This window comes from Podarcis raffonei, chromosome 14 (genome assembly GCF_027172205.1).
Source record: "Podarcis raffonei isolate rPodRaf1 chromosome 14, rPodRaf1.pri, whole genome shotgun sequence".
Lineage (NCBI taxonomy): Eukaryota > Metazoa > Chordata > Lepidosauria > Squamata > Lacertidae > Podarcis > Podarcis raffonei.
The window spans coordinates 9,309,308-9,326,604 of record NC_070615.1 but is presented as its reverse complement, the minus strand read 5'-3'; the positions used below and the strand labels follow the sequence as shown (position 1 = coordinate 9,326,604).

Genomic DNA, 17,297 nt, shown 5'->3' with positions numbered 1-17,297 from the left:
GGCGCCACCATTGAGCTGGTTGTGTGTCAGATTTTAGCCTGTTTCTTGATTTGTTTTATTGAGGTTGGGGGTATTTTTTTAGTTGGTATGGTTTCTTTCTTCCTTTGTTTTCCTTTTCTTTTACCTGCTTATTTTGTGTTTTGCCTTTGTGTGCTGAAGGAGGAGACGGAGAGGTTGGTAGGAGTGTGTGTCTATTTTTGTATGTGTGGTTCTTTTTGTGCTATGGGTAGAGTCCTTGGAATGGGGGGCTGATTGTGTGTGTTGTTGGGGTGGTTGCAGAGTGGGGAGTATGATTTGGTGTCGTCTGGGTTAGTATTGGGGAGGGGATGGGATGGGAGTGGGGGATCTCTGTGGAGGATGAGGTGGGGGGGATAATTGTGCTGCTGGCAATATTAATGGCATGAGAGGAGAGGAAAAAGGGAGGGGGGTCACCAGTTTGTCAGTTTGAGGTGATTTCAGGATGCTTCATTCATCTGTGGTTGTAGTTTCAGGGTTGTCAATCTATGGTATGGTTTAGCTGAGGTTGGTTTGCCATCCTGTGTTGTGTGTTCGGCAGGACAGTTCTGTGAGTGGAGCTTGACTGGACTGGTTTGCGCTGTCGTGTCATTTCTGCAATTTCTTCTTCCTCTTGACTGCTGTCCAGTCGCTTGCTGTTGTTTCGTCATGGCTGTCAATTGGTGGGGCTGTTGGTTGCCATTCTGGCGGAGAGTCGAGTCAGAGGTTCTCCAATAGTTGCAGGGCTTCAGGGATGTTGGTGGCTGTGTACTGTGCTGTGTTGGTGGTTACAATGAGGCGAAAGGAGAAGCCCATCAATACAGTGGTACCTCTGGTTATGTACCTAATTCGTTCCGGAGGTCCGTTCTTAACCTGAAACTGTTCTTAACCTGAAGCACCACTTTAGCTAATGGGGCCTCCCGCTGCTGCCATGCTGCTACCACGTGATTTCTGTTCTCACCCTGAAGCAAAGTTCTTAACCCGAGGTACTATTTCTGGGTTAGCCGAGTCTGTAACCTGAAGCATCTGTAACCCGAGGTACCACTGTGATTGATTCCTGCTTGTTGAAGACGTTGGATACATGGGCGTAGGTTTTTCCTCTGGTTTAGGGTCTCTTGTGATTACCTGCTCTTCATTGCAGTTGTAATTTGAGAGAGGGTTACAGTTAAAACAAATGCATATTCATAGCACAATTATTAAAGAGCAAGGCAGATCACTTACAACCAGTCATAGAAAATATGCAGACATGGATAGAGCTGCCCTGTTCATTTCTGACTTTAATGAATTGGACCCAACAAAGTTCTACTCAGACCTGAAATGAATGCATCTAAGTTAGCCATGTCCTTTAATTATACTGGTTCTACTCAGACTGTAAGAAGCCTGTTTCCCCCCCCCAACTGTCCATTTATGTTTATACTGTTTTGTTTGTATTGTTTACCAGGTTGCTAACTGTCCTAAAAACCAGCTGGTATGCAAAAACAAAGCCAGCAAACAAACAAGTGTGTTTCCTGATGACTTGCAGATGCCTTTTCAGTTGGCTGAAAAAGCTTAAAATTGATTAATCAGTTATTAAAGGTTAGAACCTTAAAGAAACAAACGAACAGCAGGTTGAACAATGCCTGCAATTAGACCACCTTCTGTTGATGCAAGAGATGTCACTTTGGAGTTACAGTATACTGAGGTCCTTGCCATCAGCTGGGGTGTTACGATGTGTTACAAATGCATTAGCTTTCCTTCAGACAGTCAATGCTGTTATGAGTCTGGATGAAACCCCAGATCCCCTATCAAACCTGGGACCTTATATCTGTGAATGCAAAGCTTGCCAAACTTGTTCCTTTGTCAAGCGTGGCTGGTTAAGTTCCATGATTCAGCATGAGCAAAGAAGTTGCTGTGGGTTCTAGCTATGACATAAAACCAGAGCCGGAGTTGTGTATGAGTGAGTTGGAAGGAGGCTGGAAGCTAGAGAGACATATTTGCTCCATTCTGGGCTTTGGGGCTCCCCTGCAAACCTCATGCAGATACAAGATCTGTTGGGGTGTTAATGCTATAAGCCCTCTCTCCTATGCTCAGGTTGTATATACAGTCAAACCTCGGTTGTTGAACGTAATCCATTCTGGAAGCCTGTTTGACTTCTGAAATGTTCGACAACTGAGGCCTGGCTTTGATTGGTTGCAAGAGCTTCCTGCACGCAAGCAGAAGCTGTGTCAGACGTTCAGCTTCCGAAAAATGTTCGAAAACCGGAGCATTTACTTCTGGGTTTTTGACGTTTGGGAGCCGAAACGTTCCAAAACGGAACCGTTCGGGAACCGAAGTTTGACTGCATGTGGAAATAAAACCATATATCCTAAAGACATCTGTGATGACCTGGGAATCCGATTCAGAGGCTGAACCTGAGGAATCCCAGCCTGCACAGGAGTCCCCGCCTCCAGGGCTGGCTGAGCCGGGGCAGGGGCTTGAACCTGAAGGGCCCTCACCTGTGCCGGATCCTCAGGAGCAGACACCAGCTGAATCCGCTCTGGCTCCGGAGGTGATCGAGGACCCATTGCCTGCAGGTGCTCCTCTCCCAGCCCTGTCAGGGGAAGGTGAGGTTGCCTCTGGGTCCAGTAACCCTCCAGCCTCCCCTGAGCTTGCAGAGGCTCAGGGCAGAGAGACGGAGGGAACTAAGTTCTCTCAGGAAGAGTGCTCGCCTTAAGGCCAGGAGAGGCGAGTCACCTGTGGGCCGGGACCGCCCTATGCCTCAGAGGAGATAAAGGCCAGTCAGCCCAGTCCCAGGTTGCGGGAGCAACATCGTTGGTAACCTGTTCCTGCCGGCACCCTGATCTGCTCTCCTGAGTTCCTGACCACACCCGACTCCTCGCTTTGGACCTCGCTTTGCCCCTGACGGACAGCCTCCTTACCCTCGACCTAGGACCAGACTTAGACCATGGCGCATGGTAACCCCCCTGCCAGGACCAGCACAACACCACATGAAGGAGAGACTCCATTTTATGTGAAGCAAGATGACTGTGCTTTAGAATCCACTGTGAACACTGCTCAGTTGAATCGAGTGTTGGAGTGCTTCTCTGCTTGAAAGAGAGCAAAGCTACAGGAGAAGATAAAGGCCCATTAATTTACAGGGCCCACGCTGCCCAGGTCCAACATAACTGCTACTTATGGTGGCTGCTTGTAGTTTTGCTTGCTTACCATGGCAGGATTGTTAAGTTTTGTTGTTTATTGGACCTATTTATATAATTTTGTAATTTTCATATACCATTTCCCCCCGTTTTATCTTTTGCTTTGTTCCCTGCTCTGGGATAGAAGATAATAAATGAAGAGCAGACCATTGTGTCCCATTCACACGTATCACATGCCCCTACTCCAAATGACTGATGACCTTCACGCAAAACAGACACAGAGATTAAAGACAAAAGTATTTATAAAAGTATTTAAAGTGACAACTCTTTAACTTGTGTTCTCAAAACGAAGCAGTCGAACGGTTGTCCTCTCACGCAGATGCTGGTGGCAGTCAAGCCGTTTCCTCTGGGTGTGCTGCCAGCTTGAGAGATGTTTGGATTTTGCAGGGTCTTGGGACAGGGGAAGAATGAGGCCTCTACCATTCTACCACCCTGGTTGGAATCAAGACCTGTAAAAGGAACAGTGAGGGAGAAAGGTCTAAGGCTATGGACACATCAGTTTTGTGCTGTCAAATTCCTTAATGTTTGTGGGTGCTCATTGTCAGGTGTCAGGGTCAAACCCCCACGGTAGGTTGCCAGGAACAGATAATAATAATAATAATAATAATAATAATAATAATAATAATAATAATAATTTATCTATACCCCGCCCATCTGGCTTACCAATGCTTTTTATTCAATATTCTAAGAGAAGCTTAGAAATGCAGTCTCTTGGAGTAATGACAGTGCTCCAAGTGAGTCTCCACCTCCCCTCTCTCTTCCATTATGCATCATCAGTACGGGTGCTGAGATGTGCCCTCTGCCTCTGAGCTCTCTGCTCTCCTACTTTAAATGCCTGCTGGGTTCTGAGAGAGCTGGGAGCTGGGAGAGGTGCTTTCTAAAGACACTGTGTCCATCAGCCGTCCCCCCTCTGGTCTTCTTCTTCCTCATCTCCCATTATTTCCCAGCTTTCCCCTTATCTGCCTCTGAGCTGTGACCTTCCTCAAACCCCTGTTGTAATTCTGAACTGTCGCCTTCTTCTCCGGAAGCACGAAATAAATAAAAAATTAAAAAATTGTCCAGCAGCACCTTAGAGACCAACTAAGTTTGTTCTGGGTATAAGCTTTCGTGTGCATGCACACTTCTTCAGATACACTGAAACAGAAGTCACCAGACCCTTATATTATCGTGGGAGGGTGGGGTGGGGTTTTTCTCAGAAGGGTAGTAGGAGATGGATGATTGACGCAATGGGTATGGTAAACCTGTTGATGACTGTTAACGACTGGAAGGGTCAGGCTGGGAAGGTGGTCTCCACCATTCCTCCTCTGCCCAGTCCCTGACACTCACACACTTTAAAACTATATTCCTATGGTATGGAGATTAAGTGGGGTCTTGCATGAGTGGAACGGTGAGTTTTTTTTATGTTGTGCAACAGAGGAATCCAACACAAAAGTTGTGCTAGCAGGAACCTGCTGCTATTGTGCCACAAAGCTACCAGCAACCTGCATGCGCATCCCCTTGAGCAATAACGTTCCACTGGAGCAAATCATTTGGTCAGTGGGACAAAGTAGACCTCTGAGTGACTTTAACTCAGAACTACATTGCTTACAACCCACTGGGGAGTTGATACAATTGGCAGCAGTTCAGCAGAGGGCATATGGCTGAAGCGAAAACGGTTGAATACAGTGTTGAGCAGGTGTGTGTAAGCCAATGGATGCTCCCATCTGTGCATGGCTTCGTCACACCTCTCGATTACAGTCTAAGGCAGCCTTTCTCAACCTGTAGGTCCCCAGATGTTGTTGAACGACAACTCCCGTCACCCCTAGCTAGCAAGGCCAGAGCTCAGGGATGATGGGAGTTGTAGTCCAACAACATCTGGGGACCCACAGGTTGAGAACCGCTGGTCTAAGGCCTGAAATGCCTCTCAATGCCACACTGGTTTTAAATTCTTAAAGCAGCTCAGCTTCAACAGGAGAAGTCAATGTTCCAAATGAGCCCAAAAAAGGTCCAGTTTTGAATACTCTGCCAGTTTGAGATGGTCTGCAGCAGGGTTTAGTGTGGATCCACTCCCATTCATCTTCCTTCCTTAACATTTAGGGAGCCAGAATCGGCACCCCTGCAAATCCAGGATTGTGGCTGCTTAGGGAACTCTGCTCTGAGCACCACCATATCCCCAGGTCCAATTCCAATCCACCATGGGCGTCTTCCTGCTTTTCCATTCAAAACCCAAGTTGGAGCAAAACACTAGAAATGCACTTTTTATGAGAATTCAAAGCTAGGAATGCATTTTTATGAGTTTTTTTTTAAATAAAAAAGAGCAGCAACACAACTACATAATTTTAGGGGAAAACACTCCCTTCCTCTTCCTTTCCCCTCTCGGTTCCTTTGTCAAAATCAACAAGCATTGCAGTGCAGTTCTGGGAAGGCTCCTGTTTATACTGGCGGTCCAGCGAATGTGGTTAGGAACATGAAAAGGCTTTAGAAGCATGAAAAAGCTGACTCTGGTCAGCCTCAGCAACCAAAACATGCAGAGAGGCTGGGCTGGGCTGAGGAGGCCAAAGGAAAGATGGGAACTGCAGCTAATGGTCATGAGCGAAATGATCGGAGGTGGGGACTTTGACTGCCACTAGCTCCTCTTGTTCTAAGCATCTGCAGGGACATAGTGACTTGGGCCCTATTTGAGCTATAAATTCTAAACCAGGGGTCAGCACACTTTCTCAGCAGGGGGCTGGTCCACTGTCCCTCAGACCTTGTGGGGGGCCAGACTATATTTTGAAAAAAAATATATATGCCCCACAAATAATCCAGAAATGCGTTTTAAATAAAAGCACACATTCTACTTATATAAAAACACCAGGCAGGCCCCACAAATAACCCAGAGATGCATTTTAAATAAAAGGACACATTCTACTCATGTAAAAACACGCTGCTTCCTGGACCATCTGCGGGCCAGATTTAGAAGGCAATTGGGCCTGATCCGGCCCTCAGGCCTACCCGTGTTCTAAACAGTATTGTGCCACTTTATGCAGCCATGGCTTCCTCCAGAGAATCCTGGGGACCATAGTTTGTCAAGGGTGCTGAGAGACCACCCCACTGTTCCCCTCACAGAGCTATAATTCTCAGACTGATTTAATTGTCAGTCCCTCTTCCCAGGGAACTCTGTGAGAGCTGTTCTGACAGTGGAAGAGACCTGCTTTTGGACGTGCTTAAGAAGAGGCTGGGTGGCCATCTGCCAGGGATGCTGCCATTCAGGGATGAAGATGTCGTGAACCAGTGGTGTAGTGTGGGGCCACAGGGGTGGTTGCACTGGGCGCAAAATTCTTTGGGGTGCAAAATGTCAAAAGCCAAGCAAAGCCAAGCAATGTAGTAATAACAAATTTAAAATAGTGTGTCCTCATCTTCACACAAAAAATCTCCCAATGTTTGCACAGGTAGACTGAGAAGCATATTTGGGCAGCGTCTGGTTGCTACGGTGCCTTTCGCATGGGCTTTGGAAAGATGCCTGCTCCCGACCAATCCCCTGTCCTGCTCTCTGCCCTTCTCGATGCTCATGGGATGCTGTGGTTGTCACTCAGGTAGGTTGCCACACTTCTGCTCCTTCACTGCAGCCTATTGCAGCCTTGCCCCAGGCACTGACAACCCACGCTACACCACTGCTGTGGACCTCCAGATGATATTGGACTTTTGCACTGAAGCAGGCGGTTGGGCTAGATGACCTACAAGAACCCCTCTAGTCTCTAAAACAGTGGGCCCCAGTTATCTAAGTACTGTGCACCCCTGTTTTTCCAAAGCCAAGCCAAGGACTCTCTACTTTTGAAAATGTTGATATCTCTATGGTAGTTTTTGTTATGTGAATGGTGCCACAGACCCCCTGTGTGGGTTACATGGACCCCTAGTTGGGAACCGCTGCTCTAAAATTCTAGGATTGCTCAGTCAGTTGACACTGGACTCCTAATCTCAGGGTCGTGGGTTCAAGTCATGGGCAAAGGATTCCTGCATTGCAGGGGGCTGGACTAGATTACCCTTGCGGTCCCTTCCAGCTCTATGATTCTCAGAACTCTTACTGGGAGATTTTGCAGTTTGTAGTGGCGACGTAGCGCCCGGTGTAGTGAACGTTGCATCTCACCACATTGTTGGTGAAGTCCGACTCCATCACAATATATTTGGGGTTCACCTGAACCTGCGGCAACAAAGCAGAAAGAACAAGTCAGACTCCAGGATGAAGAACTGGGTGTATTGTATAGCCATCATTCATCTGAATAGTCAAATCCCTTAGAAATGTTATTTTATCTGGCAGTGTCTGTAAACAGGAAGACCTGATTTTCTTTTTTTCTGTCTCTGCCTCTTACATAGCTGTGCTTTATACCCAATTTATAATGTAATAATTGCATCCATTTTATTTGCTCCTGGTTTTTTTCCCTTTTGGCTTTATTATCAAAAGCTCCTCATGCCTCTCTTATATTATTTTGTTCTTGGTTTTCTTTTCTTTGTGTGTATTGTTGCTCAATAAAATTCTAAAAAAGAAACTTTAAAATGTTCAAATTTCCTCCCAATCTGTGAATTTTTCTCCCCTTAAGAATGGAAACTGATAGATGGCAAATTTGGAGATAAGTGTTTTGGCTATGAAACATCAAAAATGCCAGCCAAAAAGCAGAATCTATTCCACGAATATTACTGGCACAGCAGAACACAGAAATTGTTTTTCATTTCATGACCAGCTCAGTTTAGTCCTGACAGATTTAGAAATCCACAGAAGGGGATGACTTACCTTTAGGATATAATTCCCAGGCTGAACATCTGTGATATCAATCCACTGGCAGTCAATGTCAGCATTGTAAGTGTCATAACAACCAGGGCTCAGACCCTAACACAGAAAACACAACTTTAATTTGGTGCCAAATACAAAGCCAGAGTGGTACACGCTCTAGTTATCTCCTGCTTGGACTACTGCAATGCACTCTACGTGGGGCTACCTTTGAAGGTGACTCAGAAACTGCAACTAATCCAGAATGTGGCAGACTGGTAAGAAGAAGAAGAAGAAGAGTTTGGATTTGATATCCCGCCTTTCACTCCCTTTAACGAGTCTCAAAGCGGCTAACATTCTCCTTTCCCTTCCTCCCCCACAACAAGCACTCTGTGAGGTGAGTGGGGCTGAGAGACTTCAGAGAAGTGTGACTGGCCCAAGGTCACCCAGCAGCTGCATGTGGAGGAGCGGAGGCGCGAACCCGGTTCCCCAGATTACGAGACTACCGCTCTTAACTACTACACCACACTGGCAAAGTGTTGGTGTTGATCTTTAAAACCCTAGATGGCCTCGGCCCAGTAGACCTGAAGGAGTGTCTCCACCCCCATTGTTTAGCCTGGACACTGAAATCCAGCTCCGAGAGCCTTCTGGTGGTTCCCTCACTGTGAGAAGCGAAGCTACAGGGAACCAGGCAGAGGGCCTTCTCGGTAGTGGCGCCTGTCCTGTGGAATGACCTCCCACCAGATGTCAAGGAAATAAACAACTATCTGACTTTTAGAAGACATCTGTTTAGGGAAGTTTTTAATGTTTGATATTTTATCACATTATTATTATTATTATTATTATTATTATTATTATTATTATTATTTTGGGAGCCACCCAGAGTGGCTGGGGAAACCTAACCAGATGGAGAGAATATAAATAAATTATTTATTATTATTATTATTATTATTATTATTATTATTATTATTAAGGCCAAACAGGGATAGGGTCCACCTAGGACCTACCCAGGTTGATCCCTGCTGAAAGCAAGACTGACATCCATCAATCAACTGATTGGCAATGATTGCCAGTCCTGTTTCCTTAGCCTGTGAGGTTTAACTTTGAACTGCGCACGCAAAGGAAGTGTTTTGCTCGACGTGTCTTTTGCCTGTGTGGTTTGAAAAACCAGTTTGCAAAGGCAAACGCTCTACCTGATACCATGGTAAAGTCAGGCAACAGACACATGGATGGCATCACTCTTCCATCCTGGTGGTGTTTGGTGGATGTGAATATCAGGAATCAACCTCCTTGTTCCCCATCTTTAGTCTTCACTTAACTGGCAGTGGCTGGCCAGGTTTTTATTCAGGATTTCCCCCTCAGACCTACCTGAGAAACTGCCAGGAGTTGCACCCTGGACTTTCCAACATGTCTGCTTTAGTCTTAAGCATCAGGCATTGGCATCGCTACTTGCATGCCCGTGACCAACAATTCAGTAATATGCAAGGCAACACAATTACCAAATACAATGATACGATATCAATATACACTGCTCCATAGCAATTGTTGTTCTACTTTTCCATTCACCATATAGATGGGTTTATGAAGCATTTCTGTATCCTCCTGCTGTGCTGAAGAAGAATTCCACGAAACAGTGGGTCTATCCGGAATCACTGTTCACAACGTCTGTTTGCAAACTACTTCGGCAGTGTTGGACGCCATAAACAAAGCTATACAGCCTGTTTTCACCAGATAACAATCTGATACATTGCTTCTTTCAGAGACTTGCGTAGTCTTCAAAGACTTTCAGAGACTTATAAGACTTATGTTTATTTGGTTTTATGTTTTCAAGAGAATCCATTAAGAGTGCATATTTTGTGACTTCCAGAGACTCATAAGTTTTCTGTTTATGTGATTTCATATATTTCATATTATATAAAGAGTGTGTATTGATATCGTATCATTGTATTTGGCCATTGTGTTGCCTTGGATATTACTGACTATTGTTTGCAACCCAGGGATTAAATTGTTTTGTGACCAACAGCTGACAGAGGACCTCCCTCTCCCAGTCCTCACCTGGGTGTGCGATGTGCAGGCATAGCGCTTTAAGTTCCCGAAGTCACAGGTGGTGTCTTCTAGGCAAAAGCTTGCTTTGTGGCCCTCTGCCACTTTCTTGCCCGTGGCCGCATCTAGCAGGTCATAGTGGCTGAATTCATCCATGCTGTGGTAATGCCTGAGGATAGTAGCAGAAGGATACACACACAAATCTGCACAGTGCCAGATTTACGTATAAACTAAACAAGCTATAGCTTAGGGCCCCACTCTCTTGGGGGCCCCCAAAAAAATTAAAGGGGAAAACCCCCACTGGATTTCCAAAATATAAGATAAAAAACAAATAAAACCTACATACAGCAGCAGTGTTTTGTGTTGTGCAGGCTCCTATGATGTAAGTAATGGGTCCTGCCTGCTAGCCTGCTCCCTAAAATATCACTGGTTTGTCAACAAGTTGTTGTTGACAAAGGACAGCTGGACATATAAAGGGCCCCATTACCTTCAGTAGCTTAGGGCCTCAACAAACCTAAATCTGGCCCTGGATCTGCAGCAGGAGTTCATGGGGTGTGCCCAGCACAGACATAACCTGTTGTTTTTGATGCAAATAGGGATGTACTTTGAGCATCCAGATTCTAAAAATGGTGTCAAAACCTTTGGCCAACGATTGCTGCTGAACTATAACTTCCACCAGCCTCAGAAAGTGTAGGATGGTGGGAGTCACAGCTCAGCAACAACCGGAGGGTGAAAGTTTCCCCACACTTGCTCTAATGCTAGAGATCATTATATGAGCCACCTCTTCATGTTACTATTCTACATTACCGAAGCCCCAAGAACAGGCCTGGCGTAAGTACCTGCCACTCTTGAGTAGGGATGTCAAAGAATCCCAGTGAAAATGGGAAAGGAAGTGGAAATTGCTCCAGTTCACAAGTTTGCCGCTGGTCTGGTACAGAAATCACCTAAGGGAATGCGATCTGTATTCATTCATGTTGTGTTGTTTTTAAGTCGACAGACTTCTTTTATTTCCACATTTTGGTGTTCCCTTTACACAGAAATGAATGCATTTTACATAAATAGTCATGTAAGTTATTTAACTTGGGTACCTTATGTTAAATAGTGGACAGGGAGATGGATAACAGTTTTTGGCAGAAGCCGAACTGCAGCGAAATGGAAACAGCGTTGATTGTGACGAATGTAGGTAGGGGCGAAATTTGGTGTCTTGTTACATCCCTATTATTGGGCAGCTGTGCTGAGCTGTCATGTCTGTAAGCTGTCTTGGGTGGTCGCTAATAAATCACCAAAGGGGAAAACCTACATGCTATTTTTTATGTATTCATGCAAATTTGGGAACAATGGCTGTAATTTTAATAGAATTGCAATATATTTCTCCCCGTAGTGGGAGAAATCCTTTAACTGGACTTGGACCAGACAGCATTTTAAACAGAGGACACTTTCAAACGGAGGACACCACTTCAATTATTATTATTATTATTATTATTATTATTATTATTATTATTATCCTCATACTAATTTATATAGTGCCATCAATGTACATAGTTTTTCACAAAATTAAAAATGAATGAATAAGTGATAAAAATATTCTACCCCAAAGGGCACACAATCTAAAACAACAAATAATCGATGCTGTGAAAATCAAAAGTTCAAAATGTACAATTCACAAGCTGTTACATCAGGGGTAATAAAACTAGCTATTCAGACCCACGGCCTCAGGGAAAAAAAATGTTTTCAAGAGAGTTTTAAACACCAGGAAGAACTTTCTGACAGTAAGAACTATTTAACAGTGGAACTTGACTCCCTTGGGAGGTTGTGGACTCTCCTTCCTTGGGGGTTTTTAAGCAGAGGTTGGGTGGCCATCTATCATGGATGCTTTAGCTGAGATTCCTGCATTGGAGGGGGGTTGGACTAGATGATCCTTGGGTCCCTTCCAACTCTAGGATTCTATGATTCGATACAAGGATTTCAAGCATGTGGAGCAGCAAGACAAACAGGATGAGGACACGAGGAAACCGAGAGGATTGTGCTCTGTAAAGTGGGACTCATGCCCCTCTGAGGACGGCCTTCTAAAACCCCCCACTCCAGGGCATGGTGGGGAATTTAAAACGGCTGCCTGCAGCTTTTCCCACCAGCCAGATAAGCCTGTGATTTGTAGTCAATAAATGCAGTCCATCAGAAGGTATTTTGTCAAGCCGCTCCTCAAAAAAATCTGCAGATGACTTGGGCTCAGAAGTCACTTATTAAGTAAAAAAATGGCAAATGTTATTATTAATAATACATTAATAAAATTAGCAAGGAAGGGACCTGGGTCTTAGGGTGGTGGTTTTAGAGTGTCGGACTAGGATCTGGAAGTTTGGGATTCAAATTCCCACTGGGCTCACTTCTGGTGACATTGGGCTTTCTTCAAAGGCTTGTTGTGAAGATAAAATAGGAAGTCGGGGTGGGAAGAGATTCATCCGTGCTACCTTGAGCTCCTTGGAGAACCAGTGAGATAAAAGTGTCATGAATAAATGAAAAACTCTTATTAAATCCCATGGAACAATGGGATTATACAGGGAACCCTGTTTATTGCCCAGCCCCATTCAGTGAGTCCCATGAATAGCACCCCCTACTTACTGGTGGCAGCTGTGCCACTCCCAGGTGTGGCGGGCTCGGTTGGGCAGAAAGTCTGCTGTGCCCTGGTTCTTCACTCTTTGCGGGAAACGCAGGAGAACTCGGACGTCGTAGTCTGTTGCTTCAGGGGTGTAGGCGGTGCTGGAAGGACATTAAAGCAGGTGGCAGGACAAAGTAAGAGGATTTCTGGGAAAGAATCAGTCCTGGGTGCAAATGCAGAAGGACTGCCAGCTTTCGAAGTGCACCCAGTGCCTCTAAGCTGCAGTCTGAGCAGGGGATTGTGTTTACTTCCATGCCATAAAATAGCATCACCAGCTTTGGGGTGATCATTGGATTTAAAAAAAATGCTTTTGTACTTCTGCAAAAATCAGGATTCCCCCCTTCTTTGTTCTTCAGTGGGCCCCATTGCTGTTGGCACTCGCCACATGAGTTTGCTGTTAGAAGGACTGATGTATGTAAAAGGTAAAGGTACCCCTGCCCGTACGGGCCAGTCGTGTCCGACTCTAGGGTTGTGCGCCCATCTCACTTAAGAGGCCGGGCGCCAGCGCTGTCCAGAGACACTTCCGGGTCACGTGGCCAGCGTGACGAAGCTGCTCTGGCGAACTGGCACCAGCGCAGCACACAGAAACGCCGTTTACCTTCCCACTATAAAGCAGTACCTATTTATCTACTTGCACTTAAGGGTGCTTTCGAACTGCTAGGTGGGCAGGAGCTGGGACCGAAAGACGGGAGCTCACCCCGCCGCGGGGATTCGAACCACCGACCATGTGATCGGCAAGCCCTAGGCGCTGAGGTTTTACCCACAGCGCCACCCGCGTCCCCATTGTATGTGCTTCACACCTATTAGCATGGCTTGCTAAGTATTGTACAACCTAGGCTGTGATCCCAGGCATATTTACTTGGGAGTGAGTCACTTTGGCCTCAGTGATGCTTACTCCCATGTAAGCACTTGGAATCTTCTACGATTCGAGTTAAAATAATTTGAAATTGGTGTTAATATTGATATCATTTCCTTTTGCATTATAACTTGCGTATTGAATGAAGAGAGAGGTTGATTCTCCCACTGTTAAGAATTGGGAAGATCTGTGGTTTTGGTATTGTTTTACCTAAGAGATGTTTCTTCCATATCATTAAGAGATGTTGGAAGAAGAAGAAGATTCTGCAGTGCAGATTAGGAGATATATTTTGTTGTCTTCTTTTAAAAATGCATATTTATCTACTATAAGTTTTTAATTGTTATATCTAGTTGTATGATTTTAAATGTGTGTTTAATTTTATTGGTCGATGACCATAAGGAATAATTGATTCATATAATATAACCTTTTTGGAAAGGAAAGGGTGATAGAGAGGGAATTGAGGAAATGAGAAAAAAACAACACGAAGATGTTTCGAAATTTCTCTGTAACCACAAATGCTGGAGACATGCTGTTGAATAAATTGAAGATCCAGATCCCAGGCTGGCTTAGGAACAAAGACAGCTGTTTTATACTAAGTCAGACCCTTGGTCTATCTAGCTCAGTATTTTATACACAGATGGGCAGTGGGTCTCCCAGGTTTCAGGCTGGGTTCCCTTCAAGACCTGCCTGGAAGTACCAGGGATTGTATCAGGGGTTCTTCTGCAAGCAAGGCAGATGTTCTACCACTGAGCTTGGCCCCTTCACCAAGGTCATTCAGGCTCAGTGCCAGCTTCTGCAGCTGTGGAGCAAACTCCCCATACTTATGCACACAGCACAGACCTAATTGGCAGGCTGTACCTGTGCATGAAGGCATCTTCCATCAAAATGCTCTTCTCGTTTCTTTTCAGTGATCCTCTGGATGGTTAGTCACCTTGGACTGGCGATAAAAAACACCCAGAGAAGCATTAAAAACTAATTGCTGGTTTGCTAGCCTGTGATCTGAAAGTCATGATATTACTGTCGTGAAACATTGCTTCATCAATATAGTATTTCCCCAAACATCTGACAGATGAAACAAGGGCAGGTGTCGAGAGAAGAGATCCATTGTTTCCTAGCGAGTTGGTTGCTATCTGTAATATAACGAGGAGTTGAGTAAGAAATAGTCTGATGAAAGAACCATGTACAACACATCTTCTCTCCTTAAGCTACTTTCTTCTTCTGCCTCATGCTTGGATCCACCTCCTAAACTAGATAGTGAAAATGTCCTTAAATGTATCATCACATTTATCCTAACACTACCTTAGAGCCTAGAGGCAGGTAGGTTTTAAGACACGTCTGCATTTAGGGTTTATCCACGCTTACATTTTGCCCCAAACTTTCCAGGGGCAGCTCTGTGCTTTCCTAGTCCATGTCTGAGCACTTTGAGCCCCCCCCCCGCCACACAGCTTTCCCCAGGAAAACCCACTCTTTACCCCTGAATCAGAGTAAACAGCAATTTGGGTTTTCTACGTATTGCCTTTTGCTCCGGTTTAGCTGTAAAGAGTGGGTTTTTGCAGAGAAAGCGGTGGGGCAAAATAAAGGGAAAAAAGAAAAGAAGAAGAAAAAAAGAAGTTCTCCAACACAGATCTGGAAAGCCCAGACCTGTGCCCAGAAATGGAGAGCAAAGTTAAGTGTGGATGTAAGGAACTGACATTTCCAAGCAGGGTTGGGAGATAGCCCTGCCTGAAATCATGGAGAGCTACTGCCAGATAGCCTAGGCTATATTGAGCCAGAGGGATGTCTGACTCGGTATGAGATGGTTTCCTGTGTTCCTACATTAGTGGTGAAAAAGTGGGCCCATTCGGGAAGGCCCCCCAAATGAGCTCAAACAGGCATCACAAGGATGTTCCCAGCGGCGACCTAAAATGGCAGATCTGATTATGAACAATGAGACAGATGAACCACACAGCAGAAAGTTATTTCAGAGGTGGAGGGGTTGCGGAATAAAGGCAGCCACGACAGGACAGTTCCGAACGAAGGGACATTACCTTGCAAGACATTTCTCTTCAGCAGCGCAACGCAGGGAGTAGAGATGAGCCCTTTGGACGTAAGTGGAAGCTTGGACATAGTTTGGGTCAGGAACAAGGTCAGGGAGGCCTGTCGAGAGAGGCAGGAGTTAGTTAGTTAGTTAGTTAGCTGTGGTGATGTAGGTGCAAGAGCAGGGGTCAGCAAGGTTTACCTCCCCTGGGTCAGTTCACTCCAGAGGAGATCCCTCTGTGGGCTGGATCATGCGTGTGCATGAGCGCATGTGCATGCGATTTCCGGCGCCGCGGAAGTGAGTCCCCACACCACGCTGTGCCAGTTTAGTGCAGCGCTCGGGGACTCGCTGAGCGGGCGGCTTGGTTCGGGGGACAGCTCGTGGGCCGGTTAAATGACCCCTGTTGGCCGCTTGTGGCCCATGGGCCTTAGGTTGCCTACCCCTGTGCAAGAGCAACCAGCCAAAGATGGACTTATAAAAAATGTCAAAGCAGAAGACAGCTTTCATTTTTAGCTAAAGAGCCTGCCTGTCTAAGCCTGACCCTGTTTTAGTTTATTTTGTGTGTGTTGGCAAATAAAAAACGTACCTTGTCCAAGACCACTTGGCTGTTCTTCTGGAGTTGATTAAATCAAGTGTTTTCATTTCGCTAGGATGGCCCCATCCAGGGCATCTGTGGTGATTTTACCCCCTGTAAGCTCAGGGTGGCCACGGATCCTACTGTCGCCGTTCTCTCTAAGGTTAGAGGATTGTCAGATGACAGCCCCCTTTTTAAAGGAGTCCTCTGTCCCAAGGGCTCTCTCTGCCCATGTGTGGCTTGAAGAGAAGGAACCACAAGAAGGGCAAGTGGGGACCTCAAAGGCCTTATCACCTGCATAGTGGGTTGAGCAAGCCACCCAGTCCACCTGGACAAAGCCGCCTTCCTGGTAAGGTGAGATCTACTATATTTCTGTTTAAACTTCCACAAAAACAAATGGATGGTGTTGACCCGTGTTTGGTGTAATGCGTGAACAAGCCACAAGTGAACAGGCAATGACATCAAGTTAAGAGCAGCAGCCCAACCAGCAGGCTCCAAGGGCTGGCAGGATGCCCTGCAAGATTGTGGACATTGGATTTGTGGCCTCTCACTGATGCCAACCCTGAGCATGACCCTCAAAACATGGGAATTTGGGTAGGTAGGGATGGTACCATTCACTGACTGAAGCAATAAAAGCTCGTGAGAAATTTCCCCTTCCTGCCTTGAATATTGTTGTTATTACCCCTGAAAATCCCCCCACCCAATGTCTCAGTCTGAGGGGGCCATTTTGGCCTAGCCCTATATTCATAGGAGATTTACTGATATTGGGTGCTTCCAGACCATGGTTATTTTCAACCAAATGAATCCAGGCCATGCAACTGAAGCTGATTGGATGCTCTTGGGGGGAAAAAACATTTCCCACTCCCTCAAAAGCATTGGGCTTTTTGCTGTAAGGAAAGTGATGGGGAAAATCCGCTGGAATGTGTGGGATAACACTTGCTTTGAGATGTCATCTGACTGCCCCGCAAACAAATTGAAGTGAATGTTCGTTAAATAGGCAACATCATTTAACCTTAGGTTGAATGCTTGATGAGCATGTCACCTGGAAATGCCTTCAGAGGCGCACAACGGAGGGTCCTGTGGTTTTTGCCATCTGTGTGAAGACATCCCAATGGTGACTCTAGGCTATGTTCATACCAGTGGTTTGCAAGGTTTTGCTTTGAAGTGTTTCAAGTCTCATTCTGTTGCCCATTACCTGATGTGTTTCCCCATTCCCCGAAGCTGTCATATGAGCATTCGCAACGGCTGCCTGAAATTACACACC

The 17,297-nt window shown here is 45.7% G+C and overlaps 1 protein-coding gene across 2 annotated transcripts in view; it reads right to left on the bottom strand.

The window, feature by feature from the left end:
• Positions 1–3,391: 3,391 nt before the first annotated feature.
• The window catches only part of LOXL1 (lysyl oxidase like 1), a 34,716-nt gene continuing 20,810 nt past the window's right edge, over positions 3,392–17,297 (bottom strand). The window contains exons 2-7 of one of the 2 annotated variants that reach the window (XM_053365568.1): positions 15,470–15,578; positions 12,550–12,687; positions 9,946–10,102; positions 7,915–8,010; positions 7,169–7,326; positions 3,392–3,616 (exon numbers count right to left, since the gene is read on the bottom strand). In XM_053365568.1, coding sequence (XP_053221543.1) covers positions 7,207–7,326; positions 7,915–8,010; positions 9,946–10,102; positions 12,550–12,687; positions 15,470–15,578 — 620 coding nt within the window. In that variant the 3' untranslated portion in view covers positions 3,392–3,616; positions 7,169–7,206. The remainder of the gene's footprint in view (positions 3,617–7,168; positions 7,327–7,914; positions 8,011–9,945; positions 10,103–12,549; positions 12,688–15,469; positions 15,579–17,297) is intronic. The other variant, XM_053365566.1, reaches the window with a different exon arrangement.